At 33.3% G+C, this 17,920-nt stretch overlaps 1 protein-coding gene across 1 annotated transcript; it reads left to right on the forward strand.

Annotated features, from left to right (window-relative positions):
- Window positions 1-325: 325 nt before the first annotated feature.
- Window positions 326-17,618, forward strand: LOC148623881 (protein MEMO1-like). The gene is made up of 9 exons (XM_088566165.1): window positions 326-467; window positions 4,034-4,115; window positions 6,163-6,231; window positions 6,861-6,973; window positions 8,289-8,400; window positions 10,727-10,869; window positions 13,700-13,776; window positions 16,039-16,143; window positions 16,671-17,618. The coding sequence occupies exons 1-9, from the start codon at window positions 416-418 to the stop codon at window positions 16,806-16,808; spliced, it is 891 nt and encodes a 296-aa protein (XP_088422291.1). The 5' UTR covers window positions 326-415; the 3' UTR covers window positions 16,809-17,618.
- Window positions 17,619-17,920: the final 302 nt, after the last annotated feature.

Here is a 17,920-nt window from a genome sequence, read left to right on the forward strand (position 1 = left end):
ATGTAAAGCAAGGCAAAAAATATTATGGGGTGAAACTTGTGGTAAAAAATTTTTTCTTACCGATGTAGAGGGGGCTTACGCCCGGCACGCCAGTCCTTGGATCCGCGCCTGCGATCAGGTGATCTATCTTCTCGGGTCGCTCCTCTATATGTGCATCTAAACTCCCTCTGTAGCCCTTACTATATAGTTTAGATTGTCCATAGGTAGAATTTACGGAACAGTACCAATATGCAGCAACCATTTGATTTTCTGAGGGATGTAGCATTGGATTTTTTTCTAAGTCAACTTTTTCAAATTTCCCGCCATTAAAACATTCCAAACGCTTGCGTAAATAAAATTTGATTAACTTCCGGATTGAAAAAAGAACATAAACAAAGTGGTGAAGTCGAACCATTTTAACAAGATAGGGTCTAAAATGGCAAAAGTTAGACGAGCATCTCACGCAGGAAGCTGGTATACAGATGATGGTAATGAGTAAACAACTTGAGTCACGTTTTAAGATATATGAAGCAAAGGAGCTTGAAATACATACCAATGTCAATGACAATAGTACATGTATGATGCACTGCCTGGCCACAGCCACACTCCCAGAGACCACAAGGTTACGAGCCAATGTGCACATGCGCAGGCACTCTATGAATACAAACTGTATATACTATATGTATCTATACAGCGTAGCATTTTACTCATTTTCGATTTTAATTTGATTTTAGTCTTAGCAACACTTTGTTCATATCATTAATATTGGCAGTGGCTGCTCATCCACACATTCGTGGATGGGGAGCCTCTTCAGGCTAATTGACAACACATCCGATTTGCATCAAAGACATACAGAATCATGATGGAAAAGCCCGATTTGTTACGGAAAAATTGGCAAACTCATCTGCAAATGTACGACTATTAGAAATCTATATAGTTTTAAGGTGAAGGCCAGTGCAGGCCTGTAGGCAGGAATTTGTAATGGGGATTCTTCAACTCGCACCATGAGGTTCTATTGACTTTAATAGTCACAAATCAAACAAAACATTTACTTTAATACTGCTTATTGGTTAAGAACCTCAAGAACCCACCCCCTGGCTACGGGTGGGCAGTGTTAGTGGACATGTTTTACGTGTAAGGAGAAATATTGTCTGAAATTAAATAGCCTGTGATTGCTGTCTGGAATGGCGGCATTATAATTTAAAATGTGCTGAAACAATCTTTCTGGAGGTACATACTTTGTTTAAAATAGTCTTTCAAGTTTGTTGAATGTGTATTTTGTATTAATTCTGAATGATTTTTAATCGATATTTGTTACATCAGATACGATTTAAATTGTATTTGTATAATTTTGTATAGATTTATAAAACATATATTTCTCACAATTTCCTCATAACTAACATATATGAGGCTTGTTCATCATGATACTGTGTGTTATTGACTGAAACCGAATGTGTGGATGATTAGCCTGAAAAGACTCCCCATCCATGAATGAATGGATGAGCAGCCACTGCTGTAAATATTAGGCCCCTAAATATTATCCACTTTCCTTATTTTAATATGAAATAAGTAAATACTTGTCATAAAGAGGTTCCTTCCTTCCATCCTTGTGTTTTGTCATTTTTCAGCTGGAGATTTGTTTGTTTTTTTTGTTTTTTTTTTCTGGCATATCAAGTAAATTATGCTTGAAGTTTATGTATATGAAGTTTGTTTCCTTTAAAAGGTGTGCTTATCTTGTTATCACTGCACCTCTGAAACTACCCAACAGAATTTCATAAAACTTGGTATGTAGCATGAATACCATACATGTACATGTATGTTGTTGTGCATATCATCAAGAAATTTTGATTCTCTTAATTTTTATGGGAGTTCGAAATATAATGCCCCTTTGAACTTAGAAATTAATTGTTATTCATTATGTTATTATGTAATTGTTATTGTCATAACAACTCCTCTTAAACTACCCAACAGAATTTCAAAAATTTGGTATGTAGCAAGAACACCAAATATAGTTGTGTTTATTATCTGGAAAATTTTGATTTTCTTAATTTTTAAGGGAGTTATGCCCTTTTGAACTTCTGCCGTATATTTACCGTAAATCATCATGTATCAGTTTGTTATCACAGCCTTTCTGAAACTACTGAACAAAATTTCTTGAAACTTGGTTCTAGCAAGAACTTCATATTTAGTTGTGCATATTTTCAGGAAATTTTGCTTGTCATTTAGCTCACCTAGCCAAAGGCCAGGTGAGCTATTGCCATCACTTGGCCTCCGTCGTCGTCGTTGTCAGTAATTAACAATTTTTCAAAACTCTGCTCCTCTGACACCACTTGACCAACTGGTACCAAACTTTGTATGAATGTTCCTTGGGGTATCCAGCATAGAACTGATGTGGGGATTTTTGATTTGTCAAAAACATGGCCCCCATTACTAAAAATAGAACATAGGGGTCAGACAGTGGTTTTTCGCATACATCTCCAAAACCATTAAGTTTAGCCAAACTCTTTCAATTGCTGAATTGATCCTTATTATAAGGCCTTCAAAAGTGTTTAGGGATCAACGTTGTCAGTGTACTCCTTGTAAGAGTTTCTGCCCTTGAAAATTGAAAAATGGCATTTTTTTTACAGTTTTCAGCTAATATCTTGAAAACTATAAAAGAAAGAAAGAAACTATCAGTTGCTGAAATGATCCTTATGATAAGTCCTACCAAAGTCTTTTGGAGTGAAAATTGTGGACAACTCCTTGTTAAATATATTGCCCTTGAAAGGCAAAAATTTAACCAGGTGAGAAATTCTGGCTTCTGGGAGCCCTTGTTTTTTTTTGCTATTTTTAATGTTATTTCTTTAAAAAATCTTCTTCTCTGACAGTACCAGACCAAATGGAACCTAATATGGTAGGAATGTTCCTTCTGGTATTTTTCATAGAACTGTTGTAGGAATTTTTGATCCATGGAAAAACATGGCTGCTGTTACTAAAAATAGAACAAAAGGGTCAGTCAGAAGTTTTTCTCATACATCTAAAAAAAAAGTTAGGTTTAGCCAAATTCTTTCAATTACTGAAATTTTCCTTGTTATAAGGCCTACAAAAGTCTTTCAATAAACCAAAGTTGTCAGACAACTCCATGTAAGAGTTATTGCCTGCGTTTTTCTAGCAAATTAACATGTCCTATGATTTTTAGTCACAGGGATTGAAGGTAAGGTATTTGATTAGTACCCTTAAAGCAGAACTTTTTTTCACCTCTAATTGAATTTCAAATTTGTGCTATATTGTATCTAAACCAGTTGTTGTGTCTATAATGAACTGTAAACTTGTCCCTTTGCTGAAGTATGTCAATAACTAATATTGGCCATACTGACCCCAAGTGGACAGATTTCAACATACTGTGCTCCACAAAGATGTTTATTACAACATATTTTGTTAGTGATTGGAGAGGACAATTGAAGTAATTAAGAAATATATAAGTAAATATAATTAAAGGATAATCAGATAAGAATTTGTGAAAAGCTAAAATATGAATTGTTTTGCTGAGATGCAGGTTTTATACATTTTTAGTCTGAGCCTTACCCTATGTTTTCATATATGATAATAGAATGTTGGCTATAAAATGTATTTACTCTCTATAATTATTAATCCCATACTGTGAAAGTAGTTTAATTCATGGATACCAATTTTTTGTGGATCAGGGAAGAAGCACAAGTTTTCTTGAATTCTTAGTTTTAATGTTTTCAGTAAACACATCAATGGGAATCTCTTATTTGTTGGGAACCAAATTTCATGGTTTGGTCTAACCACGAAAATTGGTACCCCACGAACAATAGTACTTTCACAGTATTAACTGTAACCACTATATACATGTACATGTATAACATGGAATTGGCCGAAGATTAATAATCTACCTTAAGTTATGTAAAGTGTACTACCAGTTAACCAGTAAACTTATGACCTGATTCAGTGTTTACTCATAACTCTTGGCTAATTCATTTGAAGTTACTGCCTTAAGAATTCATCATTTATTGTCACAATGAAGATTCAGCACGTAATTTGTTATTTTTAGGTACTGAGTTAAATTCACAGCTGTCTAATTGGTTAGCACCTGCTAAAGCAGTGCAGTATCCGGCACGGGCCATAATTGCACCGTAAGTACTTATTGAGTTAGTTCATAGACAGGGCAAACGGGCCCTAGAGGGGGCAGGCTTCATCTTATGAAATTGAAAATTTATGAAAATAACACATTTTTGTGTGTTTTTGCATGTGTAAAACAGTGTTTATCAAAGATTTTTTGTCCACCCTATCTCTCCGTAGATGATTCTCTTGATCCACCAATGTAGTTACTAGACTTATTTAACATCTGGCGTGTCTGTTCAACAGTTATATACAAAATATATTAGATAGTTGTTAATCAAATCACCAGACTTAAGTTAAAGGTACTATTGGTATTTTTTTAATATAGAAAGTTGTAATGAATGTATTTTAACACATAAATGTAAGATGTGAAAAATCAAGCTGTATTACTTTTCTAGGTTAAAATTATGGCTTCTATGTTATTTCTTAGATTTGTTTGTTTGTTATTGTTGTTTTTTTGGGGGGGAGATGGGTTTAAATAAACCTACACATCTACTGTAGAATTGTAAGATCATCATTAGATGAATCTTGCTGGGAATTAAAAGGGACAAATATTTCTTCTGATCATCGCATGATTTTGATGAAATGTTAAACATACATGTATACATGTAAGGTGTGTGAAGGTTTGTCAAGGAATGAGTGTGGTCCACCATTTATAAAGTCTATCACTGACTGTGTTACAGAGTCTATGTAGGTATTTAACCAGAATAAATGTGGTTTTTTTTCTTATTGTGCCCACAATAGAGAAAAGAATATTAACCAAAAAAATTTGAAAATTTTGTGTCTGCAAAATTTAGGTTAAATGCAATTTTTTTCCCTGCCACTACCAGAAGGCTGTCTGGTCACATTTTTGGACACAACTCCTTATAAACCACTTGACAGATTTTGTTCAAGTTTTGTAGGTTTGTTGGTCGCCATTTATAATTGATCATTTAGCGCTGCGGTTATGATTTGGCAAATTTCACAGGAGTAATGGGATTTTGTTGAATTCGTACATGGTACACCATAGGAACACTTTGTGGATGGACTCAGATTTTGTTCAAATTTTGTTGCATTGTTAGTCACCATTTGTAGTCAATCATATTGCACTGCCATTTTGATTCAACAAGTTTTACAATTGTGCATATTACCACCAATTTTTGATCAACTGAATATCTGCAGAAACTTCTGCACCAAATTATGTCTCCCCCTCTTTGGTGTGGAGACATATTGTTTTTGGCTTGTCTGTCTGTCCGTGTGTCCATCACAAAGTTTGTCAGACCAACTCCTCTGAAACTACTGAACCAAATTTTAGGAAACTCGGTATGTAGCAAGAATATCATCTGTTTTTGTGCTTTTTACCAGGAAATTTTGTTCCCCTAATTTTGGTGGGAGTTATGCCCCTTTGAACTTGGAAATTTGCCTGCCCTTTGAACTGAGAAATTTGTCAAAAATCGTCATAATTAAGTTGTCAGTTCAAAGCGCAACTTCTCTGCAGCCTCTCAACATAATTTTATGAAGCTGTTGTGTGGTTGTGATGAGTACTGCAAGTGGATGCAGTTTGCAGGACTGGGGGAGATAAAATGAACTTTAATATCAAATTTTGTAGGCACATATGATGTAAGGACTTGATATGTAGTTGTTCATATTATTACATGGAATTTATTATCTGCTGAATTGCGTAGAAGAAATACCATTTTGAAATTTGAAATTTTATGAAATGTTCTACTGAAGCAGATTATACATGCAGTCACAACTCCTTAAACACTTCTGCATCAAATGTCACAAAACTTTGAATGTAGTCTGGAGACATATTATGTCATTGTACTGGTACATACATGTATTACCAGGAAAATTTTATTCTTAATTTTTTTGTGAGAGGTATGTCCCTTTGAACTTAGAAATAGTTTTGCTACAGTTGTTTTGATTTGATCAAAATCTTACCATTATAGCTTACTGTAGAAGTTTTGCATCAAATATAAGTTAACTGAGTTAAGAAGTTCAGGTATCTTTGTATATGTACGAGATTACAAATATCATTCTTACAGTTCATCATTAATCAAATATATATCATGTTTTCAGACATGCAGGTTATTTTTACTGTGGCGCATGTGGTGGTTATGCTTATAAACAGATTGACCCTACAAACATGTAAGTACACGGTTTTTGTTTATATCAGATTTTAGGTCAGTTGAGATGGGGAGGTTATAGGTTTGATCTTCACCTAGGGCTTATTGCTGAGTCCAGTTGAAGACTTGGAAATAGCCAGTCACCGCTTTTCTGCCAACCACACAGCATTTACTGTATCATGAAAGTCAAACCAGGCTTAATTGTTGGGATTATTGCAATAACCATTAAGCAATCGGTAGCTGAAAAGGGCCATACACAAGACTTCTTAAATGCCAACAAGTATGGCAAATATTATATGGTAGGGTTACTGGAAACAGGATTCTTAGCTCTTCTAAATGTATATTCTTGAATCTAACTGTTGTGTTTTTAGACTGTAGTAAGTAAAATCAAATTTCAAAGTTTTTTAATTACATTTATTCTTGTTCAAAAACCTATGTACCATATGGTGTCAGCTTTCGTACAAACTTCAAATCTGTTTAACGCTGGAATGTGGAGTCTCAACACGTCCCAACTGTTCAGGTTGTAACTTCCATCCTAACAAACTGTACCCCATGGTCCATTTTTTTGTTGATTTACTTCATATTTAAATGTCATCACATTTGAATGTGTATAAACCCATTTCTCTTCTGATCTCTTGAATGTAATTACAGAAAGCGTGTGTTTATACTTGGGCCTTCCCATCATGTAAGGCTTTCTGGTTGTGCCTTAACTGCTACAGAAAGATACCAGACACCTCTCTACGACTTGATAGTAGATAATGCAAGTAAGCTGCTTTGATTAATAGTACTGTAATTGTAATGGTTTTCAAAAGATACTTAATTTAATACTTAATTTCACAGAATTGCTGTTGAAAAAAAAAAAAAGATTCATTCAATAAAGTATTATCGTTTTTTCCAATTTGAACTCTTTTATATGTTACATAAGAATTATAAATTTAGCTTATTATTGTCTTTTTCTTTTTGCAATGATATTAAAACTTGTTATACTGTTTTACCCTTGTCTGTGCGTCTTTAAAAGCTTTTTTTCTGTCACAGTTTTCTCAGCAACTACTGATGACTTTGTGTCTATCAGTTCACATGTCAGCTTGGGTTGTCACCTTATCTGCCTCTGTGATGACATTATGTCCGTCAGTTCACGTCGGCTTGGGTTGTCACCTAATCTGGCTCAGTGATGACATTGTGTTTGTCAGTTCACATGTCGGCTTGGTTGTCACTTTATCAGCCTTAGTGATGACATTGTGTCCGTTGGTTCACACGCCAGCTTCAGTTGTCACCTTATCTGCCTCTGTGATGACATTTTGTCTGTCAGTTCACATGCCAGCTTGGGTTGTCACCTTATCTGCCTCAGTGGTGACATTATGTCTGTCTGTTCACATGTCAGCTTGGGTTGTCACATTACCTACCTAGGTGATGATTGGCATGAATGTGGGAGGTTGTGGATTTGATCCTTGGTAGAAATGTCCCAGTCATACTAAAGACTTAAAAATTTGCAGCAAATCATAGATAACTCAAAAAGTATATTGCATTGAACCAATCTACTTTAAACCTTGCATATTGTTTTATTTACAATGATGTGCACCTTTTAATATGGAAAAATATGATAAATTTGACAAATATTTAGTTTATGTACATACATGTAAGTACATTCTTTAGGTAGTTCATAACCAATACTGAAGTTTTTAACTTGTTCAGTGTTAATACATAATTGAAGAAATTTATGTTGACAATTACATGGAGATGACGGAGGTCCAGACAAATTATTGATCATGATATGAAAATTGCTTCGTTTGACCTTTCGAAAATTGGCCTGATAATTGAGAAGAACATTTGTCTAATGATATGCTAATTTTCAGCGATAGTTAATGAAATAAAATTATACTCTGATTAGGCTTTCATGTAATATACTTGTTGCTGTATATAAAGTAAAGTTTAGTTATTGTTTCCACAGATATAAATATAAATGTCTTGGCTTTGTTTTGGTGACTTTGAATAAAACATTTCCAAGTGCATTGAGTTTTTCTTGTATTTACACTTTAAATGCCTTAAACAGTACTATTTAGGATGATTCAATACTTGCAGTGAATGAAGAACTTTACGCTACGGGTAGATTTGAGACTATGAAGATTGACACAGATGAAGATGAACACAGTATAGAAATGCAACTACCTTATATAGCAAAAGTAATGGAAAGGTAAAGACTTATGTGTAAATGTACAGTAAAGAAAAGAAATCAATTATAACTGAAAAACCCTGTTACTTAGATGTGTGCCTGTTTCCTAATGAATATAATTCTAATATTTAATATTTAACATTATTAACCAACTACCCAAAATACATTAAAATATGTCTAAAACTGACCAATTGATATGAATTCAAACCAGGCATCTATACGGGCCAATATGGATCAAACCACGGCCAATACAGCAGCATAACTTACGGTCATTTGACATCGCCATTTTGAGTTAGAATTGGATTTCACGAACTTTGTTCACCAAGACTAAAAGCTGCAGGAATCTTCCATTTTATACAAAATGATATTTAAGACTATGCAAATAAACCTACATGTTTTTATAAAACACGAAAACAGGTGTTCTACAAATCATCTAGTCAAGTTGGTTAATGAAATTGTCAATAAATATATAATTTCATATTGGCCCTGTGATAGGTTTCGGTCAATCATGTTGGCCTCGACAGCCATATTGGCCCTCTGTGATGCCTCGGGACCAAAATGACCGCCTCGACTAATATGACAGACCTCAAACCTATAACAGGGTCAATATGAAATTACATATTTATTAACATAAATACAAGATGCCTTTATTCCACACATGCAAGACAGATTAGCATTATTGGGAAGTGTCTCTGATTATTATACAATTGTTACATCGCTCTGTTTTTATATCCTCTCAATAAAATGACATGAAATTGGTATACAGCTTTATTGTGAGATGTTGCATCATAAGCTTTTCTGCTAAAATGTTTGAACAATTTTATAGCTTTTTTATAGTGTCTGACCAATAAATTTTCATCAATATTTTTTTATGGAAATACAATGAAGATCTGCACCTTATTTTATGGAGAAATTTGACATATGGCCTTTTTTCAACTTTATGTTTCAGATCGTACCTTCTTTGTGTAATCTGTAACTTAAAAGAGAATTGAACCAATATAATTCTAACTGTATTGTATTAATATACATATTAAAGTTGTGCTCCTATTATGGAGAAAAATGACAAATGTTTTCCGACAATTTAAGCATGTACAGATAAGCCATATTTTTTTGTCACTATATGTTTTGGAGGGTACTTACTTTGTGTATTATTGTTAGTTATATGAACCTTTGGTCCAAAATCCAATATCAAAATATAACATTAGATTCAGCTTCAAAGAACTGCAAATATATTTGTAATATTTATTAAAATCATCCAAGTTTACTTTTGGACTACAATTTGAACCAAATAAAGGAGTCAAATGTTAAAATACATCATTATAGAACTCCTTAATTTTATATCATGGAAAAGGATAAAGAAATAAGCTGTCTATACATGTACAAAGGTATAGGAAATGCTTTTTATTTTGGTTCCATCCAGCTCCTAGTTCTTTAACAATAATGGACATAACCCCCAAAATCATTTACATCCTTTCTTTATTGGTATGGTCTTATGTGGTTCTATTTCTGTAGGCAATCCATGCACTTTAACTCAAGTAAAATGTATAGTGCAGAAATGAAAAAAAAAGTTTTCATTAGCCTCTTTTTGACCTTTATTCCAAAACGGAGACATAAGCCCTAGAAACCGAGCTTGACTATTATGGTACATGTATGTTTCTTTATGATACAACTTCTTAGAGATCCTTACACTGATATTAAATATGTGGATATCAAATGTCAACAGATGACAATACCAGAGAACAGCACTATAAATATTATATATAAAATATTATTTTATGTCTTCTAAATTTTTGGCCCTGTGTTGTTTATTATCCCACAATTTATTGCTTTTGGTATCAAGTCTAAGGTCAAATTCAAAATTTTCAACAAATATTTTATGAATGAAATATGTTTTCAGTGATTTTTCATTGCCTTAATCTTATTTTGGTGATTGGATGTTTACTATTTTCAAGTTTTTTGCTGCGCTTGGAGCATGAAACTTGGTTAAAAATCAACGATTCTGCCTTAATGTCAATGTTGGTCATTAATGTGTCTTCATGTCATTATTTGACTCTTTGGGTTATTTTGAAAGATTTTCTTTGTTCTACTGTGGATTTTATTACTGTTGTTTTTGGAGTTTTTCAGAGCTTACTTTAAGGAGTGTTTTCACTTATTGAAGACCTTTTGATGATCCCTGCAGTATTTGATATTTTTATAGGGTGTTATACGGTGGTGCATCTGTTGCATTTCACCACGTCTGGTTCTTCTTTTATTAACCTAATAATGCTTAATGACTGATACTTACTGTTACAATATTTGCCTGTAGGATCTGTAGTTTGTAGTATGAATTATACAATGTATTTTGCAGGAAGCAGGGTCATTTTACTGTCATTCCAGTCCTGGTAGGATCACTTTCTATTGAAAAGGAGGATATGTATGGCAAAATATTTGCTAAATACCTAGCAGATCCTGAGAATCTCTTTGTGATATCTTCTGACTTCTGCCACTGGGGTTTGTTTAAATAAGAAAAATAAGACCAGCTTAAAATAAATTCTTGACCCCCAAATTTTAGCTCACATGCCATCACTTGGCGTCTTCGTTGTTAACAACTTTTCAAAACTCCTCCTCTGACACCACTTGATTAATTAGAACCAAACTTGGTATGAATGTTCCATAGGGTATCCTGCACGGAACTGATGTGGGGATTAATTATCCATCAAAAAACATGGCTGCTGTTACTAAATATAGAACATAGGGGTCAGACAGTAGTTGTTCGCATATATCTCTGCTAGGTTAAGCCAAATTTTGACATGGTAATAGTGTTAAGCATGATTGGATCTATCTGTGGTAAAATTTTCAATTTATTATGTTAAGCCATGTTGGAGGTATTACCTTTTTGTCAACATTTTTTTGCTATTATTAATGTTATTTAAAAAATCTTGTCCTCTGACTACTCGACCAATTGGGACCAAACTTGGTATGAATGTCCACTTGGGGTATCCTGCATATAACTGATGTAGGAATTTTCAATCTGTCTAAAAACTTGGTCACTGTGACTAAAAATAGAACATAAGGGTCAGACAGTAGTTTTTCACATTTATCTATAAAACCGTTAGATTAGGCCAAATTCTTTCAGTTGCTGAAATGGTCCTCATTATAAGGCCTAGAAAAGTCTCTAAGTGATCAAAGTTGTCAGACAACTCCTTGTAAGGATTATTGCTCTTGAAAGGTGAAAAAAAAAAAATTTTTTTAGCTCACCTTGCCAGAGGCTAAGTGAGCTTATGCCATCACTTGGCGTCTGTCGTTGTTTTCGTGGAGAAATGTTTGAAAATCGTCTCTGAAACTACTAGTCCAACAGGATATAAACTTGGCATGATTGTTCCTTGGAGTATTTTGCACAAAATGACTGTTGGGATTATTATCAATGAAAAAATATGGCCGCCATTACTAAAAATAGAACATAGGGGTCTGAGGGCATTTTTTTTTTGGACAAATAACTCAAAACTGTTGCCTTTAGCAAAATTCTGGCAGTGGGTAATATTGTTCAGCATCAAGCAACAAACTTATGCCAAACATTTCAAAACAATTTGTTAACTGATGTAGGAGTTATGGCCCCTGAAACAGCTTTTTTGCATTTTCCACATGTACAACTTTGAATATCTCAAAAACCATTTTACAGAATTCAATGAAAGTTGGCATAATTGTTCTTTAGGGTATCCCACATAAAATGATTGTTGGGATTTTTTATCCATGAAAATGTGGCCCCTGTTACTTAAAATACTACATAGTGATCAGAAGGCAGTTTTTTGCAAATAACTCAAAAATTGTTTCCTTTAGCAAAATTCTGGCAGGGTAATATTGTTCAGCATCATGAGACGTACTTTTGCCAATTCATCATTTGATGTTGGAATTACGGCCCCTGAATCAATTTTTTTTGCTATTTTTTGCATGTGCAATTTTGAAAGTCTTCTGTAAAACCATTATACAGAATTCAGTGAAAGTTGGCATATTTATTCCAGAGGGTATTCCACACAAAATGACTGTTGGGATTTTTAATCCCTGAAAACATGGCAGCCATTACTAAAAACAGAACATAGGGGTCGAAGGCAGCTTTTTGCAAATAACTCAAAAACTGTTGCTTTGGCAAAATTTGTTCAGGGTAAGTTTGTTTAGCATCATGAGACTGACCAATGCCAAAATTTTTGAAATGATTCGTCTACTGATTTAAGAGTTATGGCTCCTGTAACAATTTTTAAAATTTCTTTTTTTCAGCATGTACAACTTTGAAAATCTTCTCTAAAACCATTTAAGATCATTTGATGAAAATAAGCATATTGGTTCTTAAGTGCTTGAAATGACCTAATTTTTAATCCATGAATAGATATGGCTGCCTATACTAAAAACAGAACATAGTGGTCGGGAGACAGTTTTTTTTTTAAATAATTCAAAAACTGTTGCCTAAACAAAATTCTGGTTCAGGTCATAAAAATGCTATTAAAAGCATTTCCTACATTGACAATTCAGTTAATATTAACTTAGCCTGTCTCATTCCTTAAGCTTTTCAAATAAGCAAATGGTAAATCGGGTGAGCAATTCAGGCTCTCTTGAGCCTCTAGTTTTAGTTTTCAGCCAATATCTTGAAAACTATGATAGATAGAAAGAAATTTTCAAATGCTGAAATGATCCTAATGATAAGTCTAAACCAAAATCTTCTTGAGTCAAAATTGTTGGACAGTTCCTTGTTAAATTTATTGCCCTTGAAAGGCATAATTCAACAAGGTGAGCGACTCAGGCTTCTGGGAGCCTCTTCTTAGTTACGTATTTACCCATTTTTATCGTCATGCCAATAAAATGACACCTTCATCACTTTTTGGGGATTACTACAAGGTAAAAAGTAATGTCTTATCCTTCATTGTCATGATATATGGCCTTAGAATCAAAACCCAGAAATTGAATTTGAATGGCCTTACTTATTTGTAATAAAATTAACTAGGTGATTAAATAATGGTGTGTGTATTTACACATGTAATTATCTGTTCCAGAAAATGGACAAACTGCTGCTGTTGTGGTTTTGTTGTTAAGTCAGACCACACACTCAAATTCCACAGAGATTGTCAAGTTACAATTTAGAAATTTTAGATAATCTTATGAAATCCACAAAAAGTGAAATTCAAGACAAATCACAAATTTTGAAGTCCTTGAATACATATGACTTTTACTGTACCGACAATATCAAGCCTACCTTGTTTTTCATTTAAGTATGAAAATTGATAGATTTGTTTTAAAAAAACCTGTAATGTATAATTAGTTACCCATTATCAAATATATGTTTTTATTTCAGGTCAAAGATTTCATTATACATATTATGACCAGTCGCATGGTCAAATTTGGCAGTCTATAGAAGCCTTAGATAGAATGGTTGGTACATGTTATTCAGACACAAGAGAATTATACCTCACTAAAGAATATTTGTAGCTATGGCCTAAACTGTTTTGAAACAAGGGGCCAAAAAGTAACAAAGAAAACAAGTTTGTTTTGGTTTCCGGACACAAACTTCAGTATAAGCAATCTGACCATGTATTTATAATATGGTATTTGGGCCCCTTTTCAATTTGGTCCATCTTTTTCAGTAAAATTCCTCCTATTTTTTAGATTACAAAAATGTTCGCATCCGTCGTCGTCATTAACAATTTCTTCAAACATCTTCTCCTCTGAAACGACTGAATGGATTTGGATGAAACTTAAGATGGTTGTTCCTTAGAGTATCCTGCACAAAATGACCGTTTGGATTTTTGATCTTGTAAAAAACATGGCCGCTGTTACTAAAAATAGAACATAGGGGTCAGACAGCAGATTTTTGCATATATCTCCAAAACAGGTTTAACCAAAATTTGACATAGGTAAAAGTATTCAGCATGATGAGATCTATCTGTGGTCAAACTTTTGTGAGAATCTGTTGACCCATGTTGGAGTTATTGCCCTTTTTGGACGTTTTTTGCTGTTATGATGTTATTCAAAAAATATTCTCCTTAGAAACTATTCTGCAAAGTTCAATGAAAGTTGACATTTTTGTTTTATAGGGTATCCTCGACAAATTGGCCGATTTTTGATCGCTGAAAAAACATGGCTGCTGTTTCTAAAAATAGAACAATGAGGTCAGACAGCAGATTTTTGCATACATCTCCAAATCTGTTAGGTTTAGCCAATAGCTTTCAATTGCTGAAATGATCCTTATTATAAGGCTTGCAAAAGTCTCCAATGAATCAAATGGAGTCCAAATTGTCTTGACAATTCCTTGTTAGAGTTATTGCCCTTGAAAGGCAAAAATTTAACAAGGTGAGCGATTCAGGCTCCCGGGAGCCTCTTGTTTAAGTCAAAATTTGCCTCCATGCTGTCAGTTAGCAGAAAAGGTAAAAATGTGCAACTTTAAGATGTCATTTGTCCTGGGAATTCATAGTGAAACTTTGAAAATTACAATTTTAACACGTAAAGTAATGAAAATGTTAGAAGTGTGGTTAGTGAGACCACAACTTCTTGTTAGAGTTATTGGCCTTGAAAGGCAAAAATTTAATCTGGTGAGCAATTCAGGCTCCTGGGAGCCTCTTGTATTTATGCCACATCAATTCGAGAAAATCTATGTAGAAGAGTTCTTGTTTCAATGAGGGGACTTAGGGTATGTGAGCATGCTCTCTAACTTCTTTAATTTTGTATTGAATTAATTAATAAAAGGCTTAAATAAAATGGAAATTTTTGAATTATATGTGTACATTACATAGGGAAGTCAGGCTCCTTTTGTGAGTAATGCCCACAGTAATTCTAACTGAGAACTTTTTGATTGATTTCAGTGAAACTTAAAGCAATTGACAAGGATGGTAGTTACTGTTAACATAACAGTATAGTTACCATAAGATGTAATTTGACACCTGTGTACCTCTCTTTGTTCAAGATTTTAGTTAAATAGTTAGTTCCTTATGAAATTCTGACACTGCCTATGTTAGAGGTGATACAAAGTTCAGAAAAACCAACTGAACAAATGATACTTTTTGATCTATATATGCCATACTTGTGTTACTATAGTCCTTTCTGTTTAAAGATAACATTCATCTCACTCTGAAGTCAACCAGACCAAGAATAATATTATTATTGTGTAGATAGCAGTGTTTATCGAATGTTCCCAGTGTAATAAATTTTGATAATTCACACAGTGAAATAAAAGGACTATCTCCCGCCAAGACATCATAACTTTGATATCAATCCGCCAATCACAGAATTTAAAATTCATGTTGAAAATATTGATAAATTATGAAGAAAATCTATATAATAAAAAGGATAATCAATTGGTTACCGTGAATAACTATAATATGGTCATTCGTGCCAAGAAGGCTTGAGGATTTAACTCGTGCGTGGAACAAGTTCTGCACACTCGTTAAATCTTAAGTATTTGATAATATTTTGGTTATTGACCCTTTCCAATTAATTACCTAATTATTCTTTCAAAGTGCCATTTTATATACAATCTAATTATTTTTATCTCGAAAGTGTAAGAACTGAATAACGATGACTGGTTGTGTGGTCTGTATAAGAAACAGAAGTGAATTTTGGGTTTTTGACTTGCATGAATCACCCCATGTCTGATACTTAGAAAGACTGCTACTTAAAAAAAAAATATATTTGTTGCAGGGAATGGATATCATTGAATCTCTGAACCCATCACAATTCTCAGACTACCTGAAGCAATTCCACAATACCATCTGTGGTAGATATCCTATAGGAGTGCTTTTGCATGTAAGTTTGTTGCATTTGGTTTTAGTTTAGTTGATTACATTTATTTAGATTTATGAAATAGTCACAACTGAATACATATACTAACCTCATTTTAACAGTGAAACATGTCTAAGCTGAACCTTTTTTGGACTTCAAAATTGGTTTTTTATGCATATATTCGGTTTAATAAGGTTAAAAAATAAATTTAAATTTGAATTAATATATTAGGGATTTTAAAAAATGTCTGGCTTATACAGATTTTCAGATTATTCAGGGTTTGTTATGGACAGGCTGCACTTAATTATGTTAAGCCAGGTACAAAACATTAGAAGGAAAGTTTTCAAGCGATTCAGGCTCCCGGGAGCCTCTTGTTTAAGTCAAAATTTGCCTCCATGCTGTCAGTTAGCAGAAAAGGTAAAAATGTGGATTTAAGTATTATTTGAGTAAATTTTGTGAAGAATTTCTACAATCATTGTACCTTTAGCAGAATGATTTTGAAAGTCTTATTTTCGAAGCTGTGCTATTTAGCTTTTTTTTTTTTTTTTCAGGCTGTAAAAACCATTAAAAATACTGGAAATGGACGTAAAATGTCACTCAAGTTTGTTAAATATGCACAGTCAAGTCAGTGCAAGTCACAACGAGACTCTTCAGTTAGCTATGCATCAGGAGCACTAGTTATAGAATAAATCATTTAGGCTTGTAAAACATAGATATATGTTTTGTTATGTTCCAATCATTTGTATTCATGTGATACAGCAATATTCTCTACAAACCATCTCATGTTATATATCTCTCCGTCAATATTGCATTTTAAATGCTAATAAATAGGGTGTTGTAAAAAATCACTTTTAAGTGACTTAAATTTTGTATTAATTAGTGTCATTTACTGTCCTTTTGACAGATTTATTTTTCTTTTGTCTTCTGTATGAAACTGGCAAACTAACTTTACTTTTGGCTGACTAGGTACATTCACTTCAATCTATGCCAACATTTTTATAACTTGAAAAGAATTGTTGGCATTCCTTTAAAGTTTACCTGTTTGTAGGACTTCAAATCTATAGCCTTTAGATTCAGAGACATTAGTTTTACTATTGCCATAGTGAATGCCCAATAAATATCCCTCACAGAAATCTACTACCTGTCTACTGGAACAATTTGTTGCATTTTAGGGTGTCTTTCCCAAAATATTTTGTATAAAAAATCTAATCTCAGCAACCCTTTTAGGGAATGATTGGAAATTTTGTATGTCGCTTAATCATAATGGATTGTAGTATGAATAAGCTTTTCAACTTACTTTCTTTTCTTTTTTTCTTTTTCAGAACAATTTTGTTCCATTTCTTTCAGATTTTATCAATAATCGTTTAAAATCTCAGCTATCTTACTGAATAATTTTGATAATGTTGAAGCACTGTAAGCTTTTAGCTCATATGCACATCTACTGGTATTTCCTGTTTTCTGCACTATATTTTGTTAATAAATGGAATTTAGTATGCAGATTCATTGTGATGCTGTAGGGTGTAATAAGCTCTTTCACACATCTATTTTCTTTTGACTGGAACTTTTTTTTTGGAGGTTATGTTAATTCTGTTGCAAAAGTTACCAACCTTCTTTGGGATGATTTAAAATTTGTAATGCAGTTTCAGGTTTGACTTGCTGTTAGCTTAGACAATTTGACTTTGTAGTAGTGCTACGGACAGGTATCAAAAAGTTATTTAGTTTTCGAGTTTAATGGGCCTAGATGGTATATGGCTATATCATATGTCAATGGAAAGATAAATCAATGTAGTTTATGAATATC

This window comes from Perna viridis, chromosome 2 (assembly GCF_037379345.1).
Source record: "Perna viridis isolate PV_CMFRI_1.1 ecotype Kerala chromosome 2, ASM3737934v1, whole genome shotgun sequence".
Classification (NCBI taxonomy): domain Eukaryota; kingdom Metazoa; phylum Mollusca; class Bivalvia; order Mytilida; family Mytilidae; genus Perna; species Perna viridis.

Excerpts from the sequence above, each read along its gene's own strand:
- LOC148623881 (XM_088566165.1), top strand. The coding sequence starts at position 416 with ATGGCAAAAGTTAGACGAGCATCTCACGCAGGAAGCTGGTATACAGAT. Across the intron at positions 6,974-8,288 it reads CTTGATAGTAGATAATGCAA|TGAATGAAGAACTTTACGCT; the intron begins GTAAGCTGCTTT and ends CAATACTTGCAG. Across the intron at positions 8,401-10,726 it reads ATAGCAAAAGTAATGGAAAG|GAAGCAGGGTCATTTTACTG; the intron begins GTAAAGACTTAT and ends TGTATTTTGCAG.